Source organism: Hypanus sabinus, chromosome 20 (assembly GCF_030144855.1).
Source record: "Hypanus sabinus isolate sHypSab1 chromosome 20, sHypSab1.hap1, whole genome shotgun sequence".
In the NCBI taxonomy this organism is placed as follows: Eukaryota; Metazoa; Chordata; class Chondrichthyes; order Myliobatiformes; family Dasyatidae; genus Hypanus; species Hypanus sabinus.
This window is the reverse complement of record NC_082725.1, coordinates 22434220-22455086: the sequence shown is the minus strand read 5'-3', so window position 1 is coordinate 22455086 and position 20867 is coordinate 22434220. Positions and strand designations below refer to the sequence as shown.

Sequence of the window (20867 nt, the reverse complement as noted above, 5' to 3'; positions counted from 1 at the left end):
ATATGTCCTTCCAATAGTTATGTAAAGTAAGACATGACCAAAACATGTGGGTCAATGAAGCCACATCTAAATGACATCTGTCACATTGAGGATTAACATGAGAATAAAACCGAGCAAGCTTATCTTTAGACATATGAGCTCTATGTACAACCTTAAATTGTATTAAAGCATGTTTAGCACATATAGAAGAAGAATTAAGTAAGGAAACAAGTAAGGAAGTTATGGAACCTATGACAATTAAAGAGGTGGAGGTACTGGCGCTTTTAAGAAATTTAAAAGTGGATAAATCTCCGGGTCCTGACAGGATATTCCCCAGGACCTTGAGGGAAGTTTGTGTAGAAATAGCAGGAGCTCTGACGGAGATCTTTATTATGTCATTAGAAACGGGGATTGTGCCGGAGAATTGGCGTATTGCTCATGTAGTTCCATTGTTTAAAAAGGGTTCTAGAAGGAAGCCTAGCAATTATAGACCTGTCAGTTTGACATCAGTGGTGGGTAAATTAATGGAAAGTATTCTTAGAGATAGTATTTATAATTATCTGGATAGATGGGATCTGATTAGAAGTAGCCAGCATGGATTTGTGCGTGGAAGGTCATGTTTGACAAACCTTATTGAATTTTTTGAAGAAGTTACGAGGAATGTTGACGAGGGTAAGGTGGTGGATGTAGTCTATATGGACTTCAGCAAAGCCTTTGACAAAGTTCCACATGGAAGGTTAGTTAAGAAGGTTCAGTCGTTAGGTATTAATGCTGGAGTAATAAAATGGATTCAACAGTGGCTAGATGGGAGATGCCAGAGAGTAATGGTGGATAATTGTTTATCGGGATGGAGGCCGGTGACTAGCGGGGTGCCTCAGGGATCTGTTTTGGGCCCAATGTTGTTTGTAATATACATAAATGATCTGGATGATGGGGTGGTAAATTGGATTAGTAAGTATGCCGATGATACTAAGGTAGGAGGTGTTGTGGATAATGAGGTGGGTTTTCAAAGCTTGCAGGGAGATTTATGCCGATTAGAAGAATGGGCTGAACGTTGGCAGATGGAGTTTAATGCTGAGAAGTGTGAGGTTCTACATTTTGGCAGAAATAATCCAAATAGAACATACAGAGTAAATGGTAGGGCATTGAGGAATGCAGAGGAACAGAGAGATCTAGGAATAACTGTGCATAGTTCCCTGAAAGTGGAGTCTCATGTAGATAGGGTGGTGAAGAGGGCTTTTGGAACGCTGGCCTTTATAAATCAAAGCATTGAGTACAGAAGTTGGGATGTAATGCTAAAGTTGTACAAGGCATTGGTAAGGCCAAATTTGGAATATTGTGTGCAGTTCTGGTCACCGAATTATAGGAAAGATATCAATAAATTAGAGAGAATGCAGAGACGATTTACTAGGATGTTACCTGGGTTTCAGCAATTAAGTTACAGAGAAAGGTTGCACAAGTTAGGTCTCTATTCATTGGAGCGTAGAAGGTTGAGGGGGGATTTGATCGAGGTATTTAAAATTTTGAGAGGCATAGATAGAGTTGACGTGAACAGGCTGTTTCCATTGACAGTAGGCGAGATTCAAACTAGAGGACATGATTTGAGAGTTGGGGGCAGAAGTTTAAGGGAAACACGAGGGGGTATTTCTTTACTCAAAGAGTGATAGCTGTGTGGAATGAGCTTCCTGTAGAAGTAGTAGAGGCCAGTTCAGTTTTGTCATTTAAGGTAAAATTGGATAGGTATATGGACAGGAAAGGAGTGGAGGGTTATGGGCTGAGTGCGGGTAGGTGGGACTAGGTGAGATTAAGGGTTTGGCACGGACTAGGAGGGCCGAGATGTGATTGTTATATGGTTATATAATTAACCACGTAAAATTTTTTCCCATTTTTCCGTTGAAATATTGTATTGAAGTTCTTTTTCCCATTCCTGTTTAATTCTACCTGATATCTCTGGTTGTATCTTCATAATCATATTATAAATAAGAGCCACTAATCTCTTCTGACAGGGATTTAAAGTAAAACTCATATCTGAAAAATCTATCAAAGTTGAATTAGGAAAGGATGGTAAAACTTTATACAAAAAGTTTCTAATTTGTAAATATCTAAAAAAATTAGATTTAGGTAATTTAAATTTGTTAGAAAGTTGATCAAAAGACATCAAACTACCTTCAGAAAAAAGATCGCGAAAACATATTATACCTTTCCTTTTCCATATACTAAAAGCTTGATCTGTTAAAGAGGGTTTAAAGAAAAAATTAAGTAAGATAGGGCTATCAAGAACGAAGTTTTTTAGAGTAAAAAATTTACGAAATTGAAACCAAATTCGTAATGTAAGTTTGACAATAGGGTTAGATATCTGTTTATTAAGTTTAACTAAATCAACAGGGAGAGAAGAACCAAGAACAGAAAATAGAGAATATCCTTGTGTATCATTACATCCTAAATTTACCCACTGTGGGCACAATGGTAAATCTAAATCTAATTTCCAGTATAATAAATTCCGAATATTATTTGCCCAATAGTAAAATCTAAAATTGGGTAAAGCTAAACCACCATCTTTTTTAGATTTCTGTAACTGTCTTTTACTTAATCTGGGGTTTTTATTTTGCCACACAAATGAGGAAATTTTTGAATCAATGCTATCAAAAAAAGACTTAGGAATAAAAGTTGGTAAGGCTTGAAATAAATATAAAAATTTCGGTAAAATCATCATTTTAACAGCATTGATCCGACCAACCAATGATAAAGATAAAGGAGACCATCTAGTAGTAAGTTGTTGAATTTGATGAAGCATAGGTAAAAAAAATTCAATCTGAATAAATCTTTATATTTCTTGGTAATTTTTATACCTAAATAAATAAAATTATCAGTAACAATTTTAAATGGTATCCTGTCATTCAGTAAAGTTTGTGCATTTAAAGGGAAGAGTTCACTCTTATCCAAATTTAATTTGTAACCAGAAAAACTACCAAATTGAACCAACAAGGATAGAATAGCGGGAATAGAATTATCAGGATCAGAAATATATAACAAGAAGTCATCAGCATAGAGCGATAACTTGTATAATTTCTCATTACGGGTAATACCAAAAATATTAGGGGATTCACGAATAGCAATGGCTAAAGGTTCTAATGCAATATTAAATAATAAAGGACTTAAGGGACAGCCATGTCTCGTACCACGAGGTAATTGAAAAAAAGAGGATCTATAATTATTCGTAAGAACAGAAGCAACAGGTTTTTAATATATTAATTTAATCCATGATATAAAATTAGAACTAAAATTAAAATTCTTCAAGGCATTAAATAAGTATGTCCATTCAACTTTATCAAAAGCTTTTTCAGCATCTAATGAAATAACACATTCTGGGGTTGTGGGTGAGGAAGTGTAAATTATATTAATCAATTTTCTAACTTTAAAAAAGGAGTATCGGTTCCTAATGAAACCAGTTTGATCTCCTGAAATAATCTGTGATAGTACCTTTTCAAACCCAATAGCTAAAATTTTTGTAAGAATCTTAGAGTCTACATTTAGTAACGATATAGGGCGATAAGATGCACATAAAGTAGGATCTTTATCTTTTTTAAGAATTAAAGAAATAGTAGCTTCATAAAAAGACTGGGGTAGTCTCTTCTTAATAAATGCATCATTAAAGATTTCACATAGCCAAGGGGAAAGCAAAGAAGAAAAAGTTTTTAAAAATTCTATAATATAACCATCAGGGCCAGGAGCTTTCCCTGAATTCATCGATGAAATAGCCTCTCCTACCTCAGCCATAGAAATAGGAGCATCAAATAAACTTCGATCTTCATCTGTCAGTTTGGGAATATTCAAATTGTTAAAAAAATTATCCATCATAGACAGATCACCATCAAATTCTGATTGATATAAAGATTTATAAAAATCTTGGAAAGTATTATTAATTTCTTTATGATCAGTAGTCAGATTACCGTCTTGTTTAAGAATTTTAATAATTTGTCACTTAGTCGAAATAGCTTTTAATTGATTAGCTAACAATTTACCAGTTCGATCACTATGGATATAAAATTGAGCCCTGGTCTTAATTAATTGATTCTCAATTGAAGAAGATAACAGTAAGCTATGTTCCATTTGCAGTTCAACTCTCTTCTTATAAAGTTCCTTGGTAGGAGTAACGGAATAAATCTTATCAATTTCTTTAATTTTATCCACCAATAAAGCTATATCTAAATATCTTTGTTTTCTTTTACCAACAGAATATGAGATAATTTGTCCACGAATAAAAGCCTTAAAAGAGTCCCAAAGTATTCCTCTGTCAATCTCTTCGGTATAGTTTGTTGAAAAAAATAAGTCAATTTGCTGTTTTATGAAGGTAATAAATTCTGGATCTTGAAGCAAAGTAGTGTTGAGTCTCCAAGATCTAGTATTAATGAAAGAGTCCGAAGTCTTGATAGATAACTTCAAAGGTGCATGATCCGAAATAGCAATAGAATCATATTTACAATCAATAACATCTGCTAATAAACGATGATCGATAAGAAAATAATCAATTCTAGAATAACTATGATATACATGTGAAAAAAACGAAAATTCTTTATCTTTAGGGTTCAAAAACCGCCATATTTCAGTAATTCCCGAATCAACCATAAAAGAGTTAATAAGTAAAGCTGATCTCCACCCATTATCAACATATATTCATTTAGATTAGGAAGGGCAGTAAATAAACGTTTAAAAAAATCAGGGCAGTCAAAATTTGGAGCGTAAGTATTAACTAAAGCCACTTTTCGGTTAAAAAGTGAACCAGTAATCAACAAAAATCTGCCCTGTGGATCAGATATAATTTCATGATGTATAAACGAAATTGAGGGGTCTATAAAAATAGACACACCCCTAACTTTAGCAGTTCTCACCTTTTTATACTGACTATCTTCCCTCTACACTCTCCGTCCTGACATAAGCTCTCAACCTGAAAATTGGCTATCCCTTTACCTTCCAGAGCTACCATTTAACGGCTGGATTTCTCTTTGTTTAAAATTCTGGGCAGTTTCTCGAGTAGATTACATGGTCAGCACAGCATTGTGGACCGAAGGGCCTGTAATTGCTGTAGATTTCTGAGTCTACATCTTTCCAGATTCTAACACCTGCAAGCTCTTATGTTACATTTTGAAATACTTTAGATTTCATTGTTAGTCATTTCTATTTACCAGTTAAGTAGCTGGTTTAATATTTTCTGCAAAACACTTTTCTTTAAAGGCACACAAAACTCCTAAATGCAACATTAAAGGGCACATCAACCAAATTTGTAGTATTTTCCATTACCACAAAATGCTTGCTGAACAACCACAAAATAACTTTAGGAATTACGTGTATATAGCACTTTAACACCACAAAAGCTATCATAATCAATTAAGTCATTTTGGAGTTGAACCCGTATTCCAATGTAAAAAGAAGCGCAGCACTTAAGCCATAATAACCAAACTACTAGCTATTTTTTAGGAGGGTGGATTGAGAAAACATTAGCCAGGACAATTGAGAGACCTTCCCTGCTTCGTGTCGAAGAAAAACATTTCTTGATTGTGCTCTTTCGAAGTGTCTTGACATCTACAAACTGAGTTCTGGCTGACAAAGACTGAAGGTTGACTATTTACTCACTCTTTAATAGTTGGACTTTCTTTTACCTTTGACAATTAAATAATGGCAGCAGCCAGGAATATGCTTAAGAATTCAAATCTTATCAGATTTGAAGAGCACGCTGTGTGCTCATTCATGCCAACTTCAGGTTACACGTGTACATATAACTCTGGGTGCGTGGTGAAAAGGGGGTGGGTGCTCGTCTTCTGCTCTATGTGCCTTGGCTGAAGGAAACAAAACGATAAAAATCGAACACATACCTTGATGGAGCTGGATCATCTTGGCCAAGGCGTGACATGATATTTATTAAGGTGTTTATGCCTGTTAAAAAGGAACATAGCAACAGGGAATGCGGTGGTGGCCCACACATAAAGGCAACCGAGTTAAAAATCATATAGAAACATAGAAAATAGGTGCAGGAGTAGGCCATTCGGCCCTTCGAGCCTGCACCGCCATTCAGTATGATCATGGCTGATCATCCAACTCAGAACCCTGTACCTGCTTTCTCTCCATACCCCCTGATCCCTTTAGCCACAAGGGCCATATCTAACTTCCTCTTAAATATAGCCAATGAACCGGCCTCAACTGTTTCCTGTAGCAGAGAATTCCACAGATTCGCCACTCTCTGTGTGAAGAAGTTTTTCCTCATCTCGGTCCTAAAAGGCTTCCCCTTTCTCCTTAAACTGTGACCCCTCATTCTGGACTTCCCCAACATTGGGAACAATCTTCCTGCATCTAGCCTGTCCAATCCCTTTAGAATTTTATACGTTTCAATAAGATCCCCCTTCAATCTCCTAAATTCCAGTGAGTATAAGCCTAATCGATCCAGTCTTTCTTCTGGTGAACCTTCTCTGTACTCCCTCTATGGTAAGAATGTCTTTCCTCAGATTAGGGGACCAAAACTGCACACAATATTCTAGGTGCGGTCTCACCAAGGCCTTGCACAACTGCAGTAGAACCTCTCTGCTCCTGTACTCAAATCCTTTTGCTATGAATGCCAACATACCATTTGCCTTTTTCACCGCCTGCTGTACCTGCATGCCCACCTTCAATGACTGGTGTACAATGACACCCAGGTCTCGTTGCATCTCCCCTTTTCCTAATCGGCCACCGTTCAGATAATAATCTGTTTTCCTGTTCTTACAACCAAAGTGGATAGCCTCACATTTATCCACATTAAATTGCATCCGCCATGAATTTGCCCACTCACCTAACCTATCCAAGTCACTCTGCATTCTCTTAGCATCCTCCTCACAGCTAACACTGCCGCCCAGCTTCGTGTCATCCGCAAACTTGGAGATGCTGCATTTAATTCCCTCATCTAAATCATTAATATATATTGTAAACAACTGGGGTCCCAGCACTGAGCCTTGCGGTACCCCACTAGTCACTGCCTGCCATTCTGAAAAAGTCCCATTTACTCCCACTCTTTGCTTCCCGTCTGCCGACCAATTCTCTATCCACATCAATACCATACCTCTTAAGTTTGCACACTAATCTCCTGTGTGGGACCTTGTCAAAAGCCTTTTGAAAATCTAAATATACCACATCCACTGGCTCTCCCCTATCCACTCTACTAGTTACATCTTCAAAAAATTCTGTAAGATTCGTCAGACATGATTTTCCTTTCACAAATCCATGCTGACTTTGTCCAATGATTTCAGCTCTTTCCAAATGTGCTGTTATCACATCTTTGATAACCGACTCTAGCATTTTCCCCACCACCGATGTCAGACTAACAAACTGGACCTGCATCGTTCATTTAATCAAGGTGTTTTGCAGTGGTGGTGCTGGACAAAATTTGATTCCAAACCAGAAAAGAATCTGTTCAAGCAGATGACCAATACCTTGCTCGGAGAGATATGATTTCTGGAGAAATGGAAGACTAGTTAGGTCGAAAGTTCCAGAACTTGACAGCCGAAAAAACAGTGCTAATGGTGGAGTGATTACATTTGAGGGCATGATAGAGGGCACATTTGAAGGAGCATGGAGCCCTCGAAGAGTTGTAGGGCGGGAAAAATCAGATGAAGGGTGTGGAATGCAGAGAAAAAGGTAGACTGTGGACATAGTTTTTCCTCTATATATAAACAGGATAATGGAGTGCAAAGTGGCTTTGAAACATCTAATGTAGGGAAGGAGAATATTAAAACAACACATGAGGTCCACTGTGCTACATTGATGGCGCTCTCCAGCCCAATTTCCACACAAGTTCCCAAAGCCTATCGTCAGTGCGTGAGGTTTGCTGCAACAAGTGATACCACAACGATGAGGAGGAGCTTTGTTTTTATTTCCAATGAGCCCAGAATTTGTATCACTGATTCCACAATTTATAATCTTACTTATATGTGTAGGCTTGCAAGCTCTATCTGGAACTCTGCCCACCAGAAGGGGTTTAAAAGAGTTCCAAATGCACTCATCACATTGAAAGCATTTGATACTCAGGAGTAGCTCTCCTCCTGGACATTCCAACAGACCATGATAATGACTGGAAATTTTAAAGAATCTTGCAAACTTTCCTCCAAATCGCAAACTCAACCACCATTGTGAGGAGATTCCTACTCACCTTTCTTCCTCATGTACATGTGGTGAACCTTCCTGTCTCCGTATTTGGGCTGCCGGATACCACAGTTTGACAAGGAGTTTCTTGCATGGTCAGGATTCATTCCAAAGTTCAGATGGTGGCTTGGGTGGGTCATCGCAAGCTAAGGATATGTCAGAGATGCAGATGCCTTCAGAGAGCTAATAAACAACTGATCTTCCATAAAATGTCAATACCTTAACGACTACTAGCGCTCTCTCTGATTCACTCAAGTTCTTTATCTGTCAACTACTACATGATGGCAAATTGGTCATAACAGTTTAATGGTACTTATTGGACACCTAATTCAGAGGTCTGGGATAATAAAGCAGGGTACACAATTTCAAATACCATCATTCAATAATTTGACTTAAAATTTAAACATTTGATGAATAAACACATTCAAAATGGCTCTGGTCTTCAAATGTAATGATATATGGATACAAATCCATATTCGACTAATACCATCAGAGGTGTAATGAATTAATTAATATATCACTTCTTCCGCAAATGATAACAATTTTAGACTGCAAAACATTCGGATCCTGTGGAACTCTTCTGAACAAGTATATGGACGATGAAGAAATTGCATCTCCATTCACTTATTCGGAGCAGAGCCACAGGATGTTTAGCATCAAGGTGAGAGGACAAAAGTGGGCTTAGTTCAACATCTTATGTGAAAGAAAGTTGCTCTCGTGCTTCCTCAATGGTGGGCTGAAGTATTTGCACAATATAACCTTGCCGAAGGTTTAGACCTTTCAACGAATGTGTGGATGCCAATATCCCGAGTAGGGTATCGACTACCATGCCTTAACCCAAATGGTAGCAGGGCAATGCCTTTGTTAAACAGCTCAGTTCAGCTGGCTAGAAAGTCCACTCTTCTTGTGTACGGTTGAGTTAACCGCACTGCTCCATGTTTTGCGTCAGTCAGGTGAGGTACAACACACCTCCCCAAAGGGGCCTTGATTTAGACTGACTTTTATGAAGGAAAAATTAAATGTTGGTGGATAAGGTGGGAGAAGCAGTTAATATTTCAGTCATGAACTCTTCTAACATAATTTGCTTTTGTTTCAGATTTTTGGCATCTGCAGGACCTTATTCTTGGAAAATACAGACGTAACAAATTTGACCAGCTTTTCATTTCAGTTATTTTTGAACTAACCACCTAAATTCCTATTCTCCCAGTGCAGCAGTGGGATTTGAACTTGTGTCTTTGGTGCATTAGTGCACTAGGCCTGTAGCCAATGTTTCTTCACATTTCTTTTACAGCCACATGGACCAACCATTGCTCTGAACAGGGAAGTTTTACATGCCCTGAAAACTGCCCGGTACTTTAATAAAACATTGTATGAAAGAAAATTCTAGCTGAGTGGCAACAAAGATTATGTGCACGGGAGCATTTCGGTTACTCTGCAGCCGTGCACTCGGGCAGTTTTGAGGGAACAGCACTTGTAATGTAATTCTTCTGTCACCATTCCCTATTAAAAAGCAGGATAGCAGTGACTATAACTGACATTTCGTTCATTCTGTATTCATGGAATATTAAGATTTAAAGCCCAGGGAAATGGGAAGAGAGAACAGAATTTCCTTTCATTTGAATCTTTAATCTCAACAGTACCGTTGAACCAAAAGTAACTGGAAATAACTGACAAAAAAGGCGCTGGCACATGAATAGATAGTTCAATTGACCTGCCAAATTCCAATGCAGAATACAAATCTTCTATGGCAAAGGGACTAGCTCCTAACTGAAAGGTCACACCTTTCAGTAAACGATAAAAATGGTGGGTCATGAGCCTTTTCAACATTAAAGACACCACTGAAGTAAGAGAAAGAGTAAAAAAAGAACACATCTTCTCAATATTACAACAAGTCCACTGAATGCGCTCAACATATTCCACAGAGAAAACGGGGTCAAGTAGGGCAACACATTAAAATCCCCACCACCTTTCCAATGCTAATTGATTCTCTGTTGAGATAAAATGGAATACTTTCGCCAGTAATTGGGAAACTTTCAAATAGTTTACAATCTGTCTTGGCTCTTACTACAGGCTTAAGCTTTAAAAATGCTAGCTTACTCTAAAACAGACAAGACAGCGCATTTGTCACGTGCTCTCCAACGTAAGACCATCACCGTGCTTTTTTGGGTGACAAGGGACAACAGTTAGAATATTGGACAAGGGAATTTTGCACAGTGCGGCCACTTTACACCCACACCGCTATCTCACCAAACCAAACAGGGAAGCAGTTGACTGTTTTCTGACCTTAATTCCGTGCCCCACTCAAAAATATAGACCCCAGAAGACAGGTCTGCTGGTAAATTTCTACAGTGGGGTAAAGATGGGTTAAAGTATACTTACCTGTAGTAAACAGCGTTCTTTAAAGGTGTAACCAATCAGATTATCCAAGTGCATAAGACACTGATGGTATCGGATATGGTGTGTCAATACTGGCAACATCATGGCATGCTAGAAGAAACAAGATAACATGGCAAGTGCTTCTATAGCAACGAAGGTTTCCCCTTTAACCATGCTGGCTTCCATTAATTTGTGCTCATGTGTGAAACAGATCAAGTTAAACACTAGGAATCAGTTCGTTTTCAAGGTTGCTCCATTCTATTTGTTTTAACCTATTGTTGTCAGAAGATCTCCTTTGGATGTACAATGCTGTTAAGATGTTCCGCTAGTTAAAAAGGATGGTGCCACGGTAGTGCAGCAGTGAGCACGATGCTAATAAAGCTCGGGGCCTTCTGAAGCCCGGAGTTCACTTCTAGCAGTTGAGTTGTCCTGGTGTGAAATTGGTGGTTGCTGAGTGGTGCAGCTTGTTGGGCAGGAAGGGCCTGTTCTGTGTTGCATCTCTAAATAAATAAAAAATCAACTAAAACATGCTTGTTTGGGTATCATTATATGAAACACACACACACTCACAATCCACATGCCAAATCTACCGAGGGTAGCTACAATAATCATATGTATCACAATTTAGCCCATCTATTCTATTGGTTTGCAAAGTTCATTGATCCTTCCATCTGCTCATCGGTCCGCTTACTCAAGACGCCATGTCCCGAGGCACACCTGCTCGTTAATGCAAATATCTAATCAGCCAATCATGTGGCAGCAACTCAAAAAGCATGCAGACGTGGGGAAGAGGTTCAGTTGTTGTTTGGGCCAAACATCAGCAAGGGGAAGAAATGTGATCAATGAGAAGTACAGGGCAAATTTTTTTTTTAAACACAGAGTGGCGAGTGCTTTAAAGGCACTGCCAGGAATCGTTGGGAAGGAAGATACAATAGGTAAATAGGCATTTAAGTGGATCTAGGATATGCACGTAAATATGCAGAGAATAGAGGGATACAGATCATGTGCAGACAGAAGATATTTATATAATTAAGCATCATTATCTTTATTAGTTCAACACAACATGGCAGATGAAAAGGCCTGCTCCAGGTTGCCGTTTTCTTTGCCATCTTTAGCTCACTTTCCAGTAGATGGGACTCTGAAATGTCATTATACTCCAGCTGAAGCCTGACCAGCACAGGATGATTTCCAAGCTCAATATTCACCAGCCTTAAGCTCACCTGACACGCTGTATCCCAACACACTGATCCCCTTCATGCATCTGTGTCGTGCTTATTGACATACACTGGCTCTCAGCTGATCTCATATTGTACCTCCTCAAGCTTGTTCTGCTATTCAGCAAGTGGTCAACTGCTCCTACGGTGCCCAACTGCCTTGACTCCATTTTTTATAAGCTGTTGCCCAGTTGATGCTAGACAGCCTGGGTTCAGATTTTTGTCATTTCTACAACTGTACCTTGTTGGAGTCAATATTAAGAGGGCGGGGGACAGTGGGAGGAAAACTGACACATATAAACCTCTTCTGTTTCCTACAAAACAAGTTCTACACTCAGAAAGCTTTTGCTGTCAATGAACTGTTCTGGGCTTTATATAATTGCAAGCCTTTCATTTTCACTAACCCGTGCATCAAGCAACTAAATCCTTGAAGACTCAGTGGTCAGCTTCTAAGCTGTGCTGTTAAGGTGATCTCAGTCAAGGTGAGAATGGGAGCGCAGTAAATATAATTAGTCCCCATGTTGCAAAGTACCAATTTAGCCACACCCCTACTATCATTATATCTGCACGTCTGGGCTCCAGTGAGAAAACTGGGCTTAAAAGAGAGTTAAGTCGTAAGTTGCCACAGAAATTACCAGAAAATCCACTTCTGTACTGTCAGAAAAAGAAGCGCTTGACTGCTGAACATCTTCAAAAAAAATTCTCACCTTCCTCCTGGCTATTACTTAAATAAAATTATATTGATCAATGTCCGACTCACTTAATTACAATAACATGCAGTCATTTGATTTGCATCATAATTCACACAGATCTGAGTGATTGTTATCAATTACTCACTAATGTTATTCACTTGGAGATACAGTGAGGAACAGGCCCTTCAGGCACAAGTCGCACTGCCTAGCAACCCACCCATTTAACACTAGCCGAATCACAGGACAATTTACAATGATCGATTGACCTGCTAACTGGTGGTTCTTTCGACTGTGGGTGGAAACGGGAGTACCCAGAGAAAGCTCACAGGGAGAACGTACATACTCCTTATAGATGGCACCTGAATTGAACTCCGAACTCTGGAATGCTCCGAGCTGTAAGAGTCACGCCAACCACTACATTTCATGGCACCTTAATGTAAGAAATTGTGTAGACACATCCTTATAATTTTCAAATGCTCCCATACAGAGACATAATTCCACTCAATAAAGGACTTAAACTTATATACTACCAAAGTAATTCTGTTGGAAAGAGATGCTGATGGCATATCACTCTATGCAAAGCAATACAGTCCTTAAACATAATAATTTCTCAGGTAAGGACGTGTTCAGCACAGCTTTGTGGGCCGAAGGGCCTGTATTGTGCTGTAGGTTTTCTGTGTTTCTAATAAGTGGAAAAATCTGAAAATTTCAAGACACCTATCATTAACTTTAATCCAGATTTTAGAGTGGGGATAATGACAATACTATCAGTGTTTGCTACGATAATCCTGTAAAATTGACAGAAACAAATGATATCCTATGCAAATACAGTTAAATGCAGTAATCTCAAAGTTGCTGTCAATGATTCAATGCTCCTGCACACGCACTACTGGTGACAGCTATCTCCAATGCAATCAAGGAAAACCAATAGCATTGACGTGAATTTACAAGTCCTGGTTAATCATACAACATCTAAATGAGTTTTTAATGGTGTATGAAACCATTATTACTCATCAGCAAGTGATCTTGTTTTAATTAAACTAATTTTATTTATGTGAACTGTAATTTCATCACTTAAATATTTCAAGATATTCAAATCATACATTGCAAATCTCTACAATCCTCTGGTGGTGGGTGAGCTTTGTAGGAGAGTACGTTATCATTCTTGAACATCCTGAATCCAAGAAACATGATTGAGGATGTGGCAGTAGATTCTGTACAAGTTAGTGGCATACTTCATAAGAAACAGTAAAGCTGTGAATTCCAATTTGATCACAAATGTCTTTGTGAAAGATGGGCCATGCCTTACAAACACAGTTAAGCCTTTTTTAGTGCACGTCAGTAATATAGGGAGCATCTATAAATATTGACTATTAGAAATTTTAGATAACTTATTAAGATTGAAAAAAAATAAGAACATTTGCAAAAACTTAAAGAACGAGGCCAGCACTGTTCTCTCTTTTTTTTTGACATTTTTTATTCGTAAGCAAACAGGGCAGATAATTGGTTGAAAACCTTGTGGCAAAAGTGACAGTCCTCAAAGAATAGTGCAGTTAACATTTCGCGTATAATTCGATCACAGAAATTAAAAGAACAGAGCTGCAGATAACGCCGTCCGAAGGCAGAGTTAGCAAACGCTAACATAACGATACAGATCATGTAAGCAAGGTAAAGTGCAGCAGATGGAATATGCTGGGGACAGGAGAGGAGGGAGAGTGAAGGGGAAGGAGGGAGGGAGAGGGGGAGGGAGAGGGAGAGAGACAGAGAGAGAGAAAGTTAAAAGGATGGAGGGGAAAGGGAAGGGAGGAGGAGAAGTGGGAGAAGGGGAAAAGAAGAGTGGCAAGGATGTGGAGTGGGGAGTGGGGTAGACCAAGTTGGGGAAAGAGGGTGAGGGGAGGGGAGAAGTGGGGAAGAGGAAAGGGAGAGGCAAATGGGGAGGGGAAGAGGGTCTGGGGAAGAGAAGTGGGAGAGAAAGGAGAGAAAAGAAGGGGGAGAGGAATGAGGATAGAGGAAGGGGGAAGAGTAAAAGAGCAGGGAAGGGGAGAGGAATGAGGATAGCAGAAGGGGGAAGAGTAAGATGGAGAGGAAGTGGAGAGAGGGGGAGAGAAAGGGGAGAGAAAAAGGGAAAGAGTGAGAGTGAGAAAGATATATCGATAGATTATAGCAAGATAAGATAAATATCAGAATACCTTTTTTCTAATTGTGACAAACAAAGAGCTGTGAAAGAGAAAGGTTGTAGGTGAACATGCACATTAATTACCAAAAGCAGATGCAAACAGGCAGTCTAAATAAAGAAAAGGGTGTTGGTGCCGACCCCAGAAGATTGTAGTGGTGCTTCAATTACAGAGAATCCCATCAATATTGGCATCAAACTGGATGGATTAGGAGATGGAAATGCACAAGTTCAGAAGCATTTAAAGAACATCAGGATTGAAAGAATGAAAATAAGGAAGACAATTTTCAGTCACTCTTATAAACACACTGAGTTTAGAAGAGTAAGAAAGAATTTTATCAGAGTATTTAAAAATTCAAAAGGGATTCAACACAAGCGGCTGCACAGAAACTGGAATACACAACTGGAGGCAAAGCCTTCACAGTACAAGGAAAGGATTTTTCACAAAAAGGGCAAGTGGAATTAAAAACCCAATTGCTTAAAAGGTAGTTAAATTTTTTTAAAAGAGAGATTAATTGATTTCTTGTGTCTAAGAAAACAAAGGTACATGAAGAAAGAGAGACGTGATAAATCAGCCTTGAACAAATGGAGAGACAAAGCGGGTTTCATGGTCTGATAGTTCTGCAGCCTTCTTTTGGAAACCTTAATCATTTAAAGATGCTCAAAAGCATCAGGCAGAGAAATGCAGCACCCACAATGCCAAGTAAGCCATTCACTTCAGTCGAGGCACTGCTTACCTGGCAGACATCAGAACGCAAACCAGTCTTCCAGAATCCTTGACTGCTCAGCTCTACCGTCACCTCACGCCTCATGGTGTTCTTCTGCCGGATTTTCTGCAAGGCTTCCTGAAATAAGCACAAGGAAGAGGATTTTTGGCACCTTGAGATCTTGGTGGTGTTTGTGGAGGGGGGTGGAGGGATGCACGTTCGAAGTAACGCCCCTCTCAGGATCCTAAACTGCATTTTGTATACAAAATGGAGTGTGCGTAGAATGCCCCGCCAGAGGTGGGTGGTAGGGACAGATGCATTAGGGGCATTTAAGAAACTCTTAGATAGTCACACAGATCATGGGAAAATCGAGGCTTATGTGGGAGGGGAGGTTAGATTGAGCTTGGAGAAGGTTAAAAGGTCAGCACAACATCAAGGGCCTGTAATTTTATAATGTTCTACTGTATTTACAGGAGGCATTCACACTAACTCCATTCAGCTACTGCCAATATGCCCACTAAACTATGAAGGCTCTTCGTCTGACTGCACTGAAACTTTAAAATTTTCTTATTTCAAATTCTTTCATCGCACTAGGTCCCTTTCTCTGTAAACCACATCACTACAATCCCCCAGGAACTCTGCAAGAGTCTGTTTCTGGATTATTTTTCAGCCCCCTCTTATAATCTGATTAAACTTTCAGGTAACTGTACTTGGGAACTTGAATCTTAAATTTCTCTGACTTACTACATCTTCTTCCTTTACTGATACCATAATACAAAAGGCCTGAACAGATTAAATATGGCAAAGTTATTTCCCATGGTAGGGAAGTCTAGGACAAGAGGGCACGACTTCAGGATTGAAGGACGTCCACTTAGAACAGAGATGCAAAGAAATTAGTCAGAGGGTGGTAAATTTGTGGAATTTCTTGCCACAAGCGTCTGTGGAGGCCAAGTCATTGGGTGCATTTAAGACAGAGATAGATAGGTTCTTGATTAGCTGGGTCATCAGAGGGTATGGGGAGAAGGCAGGGGAGTGGGGATGACTGGAAGAATTGGATCAGCCCATGATTGAATGGTGCTGCAGACTCAATGGGCCAAATGGCCTATTTCTGCTCCTATATCTTATGGTCTTATAACTAGCTGGCAAACCTGGTCACCTCATCATTAAAGTTCCATAAGTTGCTCAGGAGTCAAAGTACACTACTGAGAACTGCGATGTTAACAAGGCAATATAAATAAAGTCTGCTTTTTTTCTGAAAGCAAATATGTTACTGCTATTCCATATTGAACCAAATATTATTTGCACAATAGTATATACTTTAGAATAGACATAAAGTCAAATCTAAATTAATAATGCTAGTCAAATGTATCTGCAGGCTACATACTTTCAACAAAGCTTAGTACTTTTTAAGTTCCACAGAAATGTTTTCATTAAGTTTTAATAATTTTTGTGTCCACAGTAAAGAAAGCCCTGCCCACCATTGAGCACATCTGCAAGGAGTGCTGCCACAGGAAAGCACCATCCATCATCAAGGACCCCCACCATCCAGGTCATGCTCTCTGCTTGCTGCTGGAAATACAGGAGCCTCAGGACACACACCACCAGGCTCAGGAACCGTTATTACCCCTCAGAACCAGCGTGGATTACTTCACTCACCTCAACACTGAACTGATTCCACAACCTACACACTCACATTCAAGTATGCTATAACTCTTGACCTTAGCATTAGTTATTTATTTTAATGTTCACAATTTGTCTTTTTCTGCACACTGGTTGCTTGCCTGTCTTTGTGTGTGGGTTTTTGTAACTTTGTTTTGATTTCTCTAATTTCCTATCAAGGCCTGCAAGAATGTGAATCTCAAGGGAGGATATGGTGACATACATGTACTTTGATAATAAATTTTCTTTGACTTTGACTGCATGCAGTACTAATTACAATGCCACCTATTTTTGTGAATACAGTACCTCCGCTTAAAGCTTGAGTGACCAACAAATGTGCCCTTCAGTTGCTAACTAGCCTGCAAAACAGTTGAGCTCCTACAATGTGCAAGGGTCGATGGTGATAAAGATGCATGTCTTGGAACACTGTCCCATACAGGTACTCTAAAGCCAGGACTCTAAAATTAACCAAGCTTGAAAGTTAATACAACACATGATTAAGATGCATGCAGCCTTTTCATTCTCTATTCTCATCAATTCAAAATGATCTAATCTTGTACCCCTACAATTTGCTTGGAGATTCAAAGCATGTTGGTAAAAGTTCATTTATCTGGTTAATGCACTAAAATGCTAAAGTGATCACTTCAGCAAACTAATGGAAAACAGATGATGTCAGGCATCACAAAGTTGCATTTTGGCAGAAGCATTAGCTTAGACTCCAAAAACAGTTTATTTTCTGAAAGGTTATATTAAGGTTCTCTGCAAATATTATGGCTCTTTCAGCATAGATGAAGTCTAAAGAAATTACAGGACTGATATATCCAAAATGACATGAAAAAAGCTTGATTAAAAAATTATTTGACTTTTTCCTTTTGTTTTGAACTCCCCAGTGTCTGGCAGTGCACAACATTCTGCTTGGGCTGTGCACAATACTTTAGCAAGTACAATTAGATGCAATTGTCTTGCTTTCCTCTACTACACATTTAATTATTTGTTCAAACATAAAACAAGCGATAAATCTATTTTAGTCCCCTGTGAGCAGCCTGCATACAGCTTTCTTTCTAACAAGGTTTATGGCTTCTGTGACAAACAAAGTATATTTTTCACTGCCTTCCAAGGATGAATATACTCAAGCAGAATTATATAAACAGAGCCACTGATCAGGCATCTGTAATTCTTAAAGGGTTAGTACATCAGCTGTTAATACAGCCTCCGTGACTAGTGAAGACACTTCTGACCACTGTTTTCTCTTCCCCAACACTCACATGTCCCCTCTCCCTCCCAGTCATGTGAAAGTATAAGAAAAACCAAAAGCTGACCCTTATTAATGGCTGTTCCACCATTTAATATAATAACAGATCATTTATTTCCACACCAGTTGTCTGTGATAATTTCACATCCCGTGATTTCCTTAACAAGTAAAAATCCGTCAGACCCTATCTTGAAAATAGAGGCCGAGCCTCTACAGCCCTCTTCAGGGGATAACTCCAAAATTTTACTACCTCCTTGGTCTCAATGTGCAATCTTAGATCTGGCCCTGTGCGATGAGAAAAGTAAAATCAGTGGTCTTGTAGTTGGGGATCCTCTTGAAAAGAGTGATTGATTGTTTCTCATACAAATGGAGGGCGCAATAGTTCGATCGAAAACCAGTGTATTTTATCTAAGTAATGGAGACTACAATGGGATCATAGAGGTTTTGGCTAGTGTAGACTGGGAACTCATGCTCTTACAGTGGTGTACAGTTGAGGAACAACGTTAGACTTCCAAAGAGATTTTTCACGGTGCTCAACAAAAGTATATTCCAGTTAAAAGCAAGGACAATAAGGGTGGGGAGAGGCAGCCTTGGATAACTGGGGAAACGAAAGAAGGCATCAAACTAAAAGCTCATGTGTACTAAGTCGCCAAGAGTAATGGAAAACTGGAAGATTGAGAAAAATTTAAGAAGCAACAAAAAAACCACTAAGCGAGCAATAAAGAAAGGGAAGATAGATTATGAAAATAAACTAGTGCAAAATATAAAAGTGGTTAGTAAAAGTTTTTATAATTATATGAAGTGGAAAAGGGTGGCTAAAGTGAATGTATGTCTTCCCTTGGAGGACGAGAAGTGAGAACTGATATTGGGTAACCAGGAAATAGCAAAGGCTTTGAATTACTATTTTTGTGTCAGTTTTCACGGTGGAAGACACGTCCAACGTGCCAAAGAGAGATATCCTTGTGATGAGAGGGCAGGACCTCGATACAATAGCTATCACTAAAGAGACAGTGTTGAGCAAACTTGTGGGCCTGAAGATAGCTAAGTCCCTTGGTCCTGATGGAATGCATCTCAGGGTACTGAAAGAAATGGTAGAAGTTATAGTAGAGGTTTTGGTGATAATTTACCAAAATTCTCTGGGATTCTGGGCAGATCCCGGCAGGTTGGAAGATGGTGAATGTCACACCGCTGTTCAAAAAAGGATGCGGGCAAAAGACAGGTAACTACAGACCAGTTTGTTTAACATCTGTTGGGAAAATGCTTGAAGTTATCATCAAGGAAGAAACAGCGAGGCACCTGAAATGGATCCATCAGACAGGTGCAGCGTGGATTCAGCAAAGGCAGGTCCCATTTGACAAACATTTTGGAGTTTTTTGAGGATGTAACGAGTGCACTGGGTAGAGGAGAACAGACGGATGCTATTTACTTGGATTCCATAAAGAGTTTGATAAGGTGCTGCATAAAAGACTTATCCATAAGATAAGGATACATAGAGCTGGGGGTAATACATGAATAGAGGAAGAAGGTTGGTTAACTAATAGAAAGAAGAGAGCTGGGATACATGGGTGTTACTCTGGTTGGCAATCAGTGATGAACGGTTTTGCTGCAGGGTTCAGTGCTGAGTCTGAACTCACTGGAATTCAGAGAAATGAGAGGAGATTTTATAGAAACATATAAAATTATGAAAGGGCTAGATAAGATGGAGGCAGGAAAGTTGCTTCCACTGATAGGTGAGACTAGAACTAGGGGACATAGCCTCAAGATTTGGCGGAGAAGATTTAGGACGAAGGTGAGGAGGAACTGCTTTTCTCAGAGGGTGATGAATCTGTGGAATTCTCTGCCCAACGAAGCAGTGGAGGCTACCTCAGTAAATATATTTAAAACAACGTTGGATAGATTTTTGCACAGTGGGGGAATTAAAGGGGATGGGGAAAAGGCAGGTAGATGGAGGTGAATCCATGCAGATCAGGCATGACCTTACTGAATGGCAGGGCAGGCTCAATGGGCCAGATGGCCTACTCCTGCTCCTAATTCTTATGTTCCTATGTTCAATAGCAGCCCTAATTTTGACACTATAATCCACAATTCTAGATACCTCAGTCGCAGAGAAAAAAAATCAAACTCTCACCTAGTGTCAAGCCCAGTAAGATTGTATTCATATGTTTCAATGAATTTATTGCTTATTTATTTACTGTTTTGTTTATTTTCTTCTTGTATTTGCACAGTCTGTTGTCTTTTGCACATTGGTTGTTTGTCCGTCTTGCTGGGTGTAGCTTTTCATTGACTCTATTGTGTTTCTTTGTATTTACTGTGTTATGCCCGTGGCCCCCTCCTTTTTGAGAATCGCAAGATCACTATTAAGTCAGGTCAGGAGACCCAGGAAATGAGAGAAAGATATGCAGAATCCACAAAGAGTTTGGAATGTGTCCTGGCCTCCGAAAGGCGGAACCACTGATAACGGCTATTGTCTCTTGGAGACGGAATTGTGATTCATCGAAGCCCCCAGGCAATGAACTGAGGGGGGGGGGGGGGGGGAGTTGGTGGAGGGATTGCATCATCCCAACCTGATTGACATCTGAGACCCCATGAATCAGGATAAAAGAGGGTCCGGGGAACAGCCCCTTCAGACGCACCAGAAGAAACGCTAGA

General features: G+C 39.4%; 1 protein-coding gene across 1 annotated transcript in view; it reads right to left on the bottom strand.

The window, feature by feature from the left end:
- drosha (drosha ribonuclease III) overlaps nucleotides 1–20867 on the bottom strand; it is a 177703-nt gene that overhangs the window by 87274 nt on the left and 69562 nt on the right. The window contains exons 16-19 of the mRNA XM_059945237.1: nucleotides 15338–15445; nucleotides 10525–10632; nucleotides 8153–8291; nucleotides 5850–5910 (exon numbers count right to left, since the gene is read on the bottom strand). Coding sequence (XP_059801220.1) covers nucleotides 5850–5910; nucleotides 8153–8291; nucleotides 10525–10632; nucleotides 15338–15445 — 416 coding nt within the window. The remainder of the gene's footprint in view (nucleotides 1–5849; nucleotides 5911–8152; nucleotides 8292–10524; nucleotides 10633–15337; nucleotides 15446–20867) is intronic.